This window comes from Durio zibethinus, chromosome 5 (genome assembly GCF_047325235.1).
Source record: "Durio zibethinus cultivar Kanyao isolate XHJ-2024 chromosome 5, ASM4732523v1, whole genome shotgun sequence".
NCBI lineage: Eukaryota > Viridiplantae > Streptophyta > Magnoliopsida > Malvales > Malvaceae > Durio > Durio zibethinus.
In genome coordinates this window covers 28220186-28224620 of record NC_143166.1, presented here as the reverse complement: position 1 = coordinate 28224620, position 4435 = coordinate 28220186, and the positions used below count along the sequence as shown (strand labels likewise).

General features: G+C 31.6%; 1 protein-coding gene across 1 annotated transcript; it reads left to right on the top strand.

Moving 5' to 3' along the window:
* The first annotated feature begins 297 nt into the window (after positions 1 to 297).
* LOC111282172 (transcription factor MYB14-like) lies at positions 298 to 2688 on the top strand. The gene is made up of 3 exons (XM_022870160.2): positions 298 to 570; positions 1074 to 1203; positions 1463 to 2688. The coding sequence occupies exons 1-3, from the start codon at positions 438 to 440 to the stop codon at positions 1995 to 1997; spliced, it is 798 nt and encodes a 265-aa protein (XP_022725895.2). The 5' UTR covers positions 298 to 437; the 3' UTR covers positions 1998 to 2688.
* The last annotated feature ends 1747 nt before the right edge of the window (positions 2689 to 4435 follow it).

Here is a 4435-nt window from a genome sequence, read left to right as displayed (position 1 = left end):
AACCCCACGATGGTAAAAAAAAGGTGCAGAAAAGGTCAACTACCTAGCTACAAATTCCCCTCAATCTATATATATAGATTTTAATAAATTTCAGATATATCTTCACGCTCATGTGACCATTTTAGGAAGTCTCCTCGTTCACTCTTTTAATAATTACTATATTGTGAAATTTTTTGTCAGTACCTGTAGGGCCTCAGTTCCTTAATAAATGGCATTAATAATCAAAGAGTAGATTTGAACTAGTAGTATAAGTTTGGGGGTTGCAAGTCGATATCACTAGTCTAAACACGGTTCAATTTCAAATGAAGGTAATGGGTATTTAAATGAAAACCAATTTGCATTATCTTGAATTTGTGGTACTCCATACAGCTGTGCTTGGAAACTTGACCTCGAAAGAGAGAAAATTAGTATCAGAGAAAAAAAGGTAGATCTAGAAGATGGTGAGAGCTCCCTTCTATGATAAAAATGGAGTGAAGAAAGGTGCATGGAGTCCTGAAGAAGATCATAAACTGAGATCTTATATTCTGAGATATGGCCATTGGAACTGGCGTGAACTTCCTAAGTATGCTGGTATATAGTTTCATTCTTAACTCTTTTACTACTATAATACTCAAATAGAGAGAATTTTACAGCGTACTCCTATGATTGTACGGAGAAAACTTTGGGTTTTTTTTTTAATAAATTCTTTTCTAGGTTTCAATCATATTAACTTGTTTTGAAATGTAATTATAAAAGGAAAAGATTATTTCTGGATATCGATTCAAGGTTTGCTCTGATCCTTATCTCTTTTGGAGATCAAAAAGGACAGAATTTATATTTTTCTGGATTCTCTTTCCTTTTCTTTTGTTCTTGGCTTTATACACAAATTGCATTTTTATGTGATCAGCTTCAGTTAAGTGGCCAATTTTGCATTTTTCTTAGGCTGATTTGTTTGTTTAAAGGAAAACCCTAATTAGTTGTTAATTTCAGGCTTTTAGCAATAGTTGGAATTATGATATCCAATCAGGAGTTAATTCATATAAACACTCTCCTCATGTTCATAACGTTGTCTAAGTTTGCTAAATTTTCTCCAGGTCTCAAAAGGTGCGGAAAGAGTTGCAGATTAAGATGGATGAATTACCTCCGCCCTGAAGTAAAACACGGGAACTACACTGAAGAAGAAGATGCCTTGATCATGAAATTACATGAGGAAATTGGAAACAAGTTAGATCCATTTTTTTTTCTAAGTCAAAATCATTTTATTAAAAAAAATGAGTTAAGCAGATTCAAGTAAAGCATCAAAGATGTCCTACACATATCTGTTCATAAACATCAAAATCCAAACAAAAATATAGAATGGCATAATAATATATGATATATGTAATCTTCATTTTCTGTAAGCTTATGCAAGCATATATGATATATGTAATCTTCATTTTATGGATAAAAAATAATATTCATGACATATATTTCTTACATACAGATGGTCCACGATCGCTGCAAGTTTACCTGGAAGAACAGACAATGAAATAAAGAACCACTGGCACACTCATCTAAAGAAGCGTGCAAAGCTAAATCTAACATTACCTGATGGGAAAGAGTACTCTAGTTCAACTTCGCAAAGTGAGGCCACCCACAATTCTGAAGGTGAAGCTGAAAGCGTCCTAATTGTTGATACTCCGCCCAATATGATCTTAGAGAGTTCACCCTGGTCTCCAGCAACACCTTCAAGTACTGAATTGTCCTCCGTCTGCTCAAACACTGGATCTATATCCAGCTTAAATGCTATTGGCGGTGTGGAAGATATTTGTCTCCGTTCTTTGTCAGAAATATATGAAGCTCAATGCAGTACTGGAGATTTCTGGAGTGAGCCCTTTGTTGCAGACAATGTCTACAACCAGGATAGTTATCCATCATCCTTGGAAAATGGTGGATTTGGGCTGCCATTGCTTTTTGACATGAATTATGATGATGATTCTGTATATTTGCTCTATCAATCGATGAAAGGATGGGCATAAAATTACTTTTAGTTATTTGGTATGCTACGATTTTAAGTATATTAGTATTTGGTACTATATATATTGCGATTGTAACTTATAAGAGTAACTGAAATTATCTTAGCCATTACTAAATGAGATCCCTTTAATTTGCTGTCAAAAGTCCATATTCCAGGCCAGGATGATGATTATGTATATGTTTCATATTGCTATTATAATATTCGGGTACTGATGTTGAGTAAGATCTGCAGACCTCGGAATTACAGATTGAAGAGAAACGAAATCTATATATTTGTCAAGATAACGAGGTAGTTTAAGGCCTATGTAAGAGAAGAGATATACATGTAAGTTTAAACAAGGCTCAAGAAAGAGTTTGAGGCTTCACTTTAGAAATTATATGCAAGCTATGCTGTGATTGTATACCTAGTTGGAGTGATCTTAATTTTTTGCAGTTCGATCGCTGAGAGTTTTGTAATCATTATAGTTCCTTTTGTTTGGTTTCAAATTATCTTCTTTAGTTTCTGCTGTTTTTTGTTCATTTAGTATATCTACTGTGCATGTTTCAAGAACCTCCCATATGAAGGTTCTCCTTGTGGATTTGTTGCGTTTTTAGGGCTATGATTTTCTTGTTAAAATTTTTCGTTAATGGGTTACTATTAATTAGTGATTTTAATTTAATAAAACTGGTTGATGGATTTAGTCATAATACGAAACAAGCATGAGAGTCCATTAATTTAATGTAATCACTTAAGTATGAGCTTTGCATATCTAACTGGGTCAATATGGTATAGCGGTTGTGTCAGCTTTTAGCCCAATAAGTCTTTGATAGGAAGGTTACTAGGGTTATTTAATTAATAAAGCTAAGGTCCCCTCTTCACTTTTCATACACGGTAGCTACTCATTAAAAAACTGCTAATGAGAGAAAAACGAAAAGGAAGACCATAGCCACTTCAGGGATTGTTTCGCTTCCGCGATTTCACAATGACTCCCTAAATAGGTATGCCTAATCTCTTCGATTCATGTATGATGTTCTGATTTTCACATAATGATCTTGGGTTAGTGCTTACATTTGGTATCAGAGCATGATTGTGTGAAATTAAAACTTTGATTTCATGTTAATGTAACTGATTTTTGGTGGATTACTTGTTTGGGACGAAATTTTATAATTATCGCAATCTGAATTTTTTATCTTGTTTTTTCCAAAATTGATTTGGGGTTTTTGTTCTCCTTTGGAGAGGATTAAAATCATGTTATGGATTGTTTCTTAATTCATCCTATAGAGAGAAATCAAGATTTAAAGTTTTTTGTTCAAGATTTGAATCAAATTCAAGATTTTATTAAAACTTTGATATCTTATGTGTTTTAATCCAAATTGACACTTGATTATTGTTACCTATGTGCTTTAAGATTGAAATATATGTTTTAATTGTATAAAATTTGAGTTTTAATTGAAAAATTAAGAAGAAACCATAAACGGGTTATGTATGGCTTTTCATCCAAAAATTTTAGCTCAAATTGATGTTAATTCATGGTGTTTTGATGTAATTTGAAGTATGGGCTTTGTAAATATATATGTTAATTGAAGTTTGGAAGATTCAATTACATAAAAAACCAAAGAAAACCATAAATTTTGGAAAAAGCTTGAAACGGGTTAAATATGGGTTTAACAATCAAGTTTTTTTTGGTCAATCAATCTTATTTTTGTAGTTTTTGATGTGTTTTTCACATTGGTTTGATGAAATAATGGCTTAATTGAGTTTTGAAAACTTCAATTTCATGAAAAGCATAAAAAAAAGCATCAAAATTGAGCTTAAAACAAGAAACAAATCCAAACAGGTCAGAACAAGATCCAACTAGGTCGGGCTGACTCGATTAGAGGTTAAAGACAACCTCTTAATAGATTCAGGACAAAGCCCACTCATAGATGGTGCCACGTGCAGAGAGCGTGGCTTACCCTGGTGGTCATTTTTGCTCCAGTTGCTTTTATCCTGCTTGGAATTTTATTTTTGATTTTTTTATTATTTTTCTATAATTTTTTGAATGCATGAAATATTTTATATTTTATATTCATGCATAATTCATTAATTATTATATGTTATGCACATATTTTCTGAAAAATTATTTCAAGATAAAATATTTTGTTATGCTATGAATCTATCAGAGGTACATACTTTTTCTATATATTATTTAAAATTTACACATTCTTGGCCAAAGTTATGTGCATAATTGAATAAATTTAGTCAAATTTATTTTTATTAATTTTTGGCTATCCATTTAAAATGCAACATGCATTAGCTTGAAATATAAATTAGGTTTAAAATCCATAAGGTTTTGGTATAGTTAGTATTAAATTAATAATTTTATTTGGTAATTTCATTTAACAAATAATTTTGAATAATTATTCATTTGGAATAATTGGAGTTTATAATATTGCCTACACTAATTTATGTTTCTGATGA

Bases quoted from the DNA above. Each gene is read 5' to 3' on its own strand.
- LOC111282172 (XM_022870160.2), top strand. From the start codon at position 438: ATGGTGAGAGCTCCCTTCTATGATAAAAATGGAGTGAAGAAAGGTGCA. The intron at 571-1,073 runs GTATATAGTTTC...AATTTTCTCCAG, and splicing joins TGAACTTCCTAAGTATGCTG to GTCTCAAAAGGTGCGGAAAG. The intron at 1,204-1,462 runs GTTAGATCCATT...TCTTACATACAG, and splicing joins CATGAGGAAATTGGAAACAA to ATGGTCCACGATCGCTGCAA.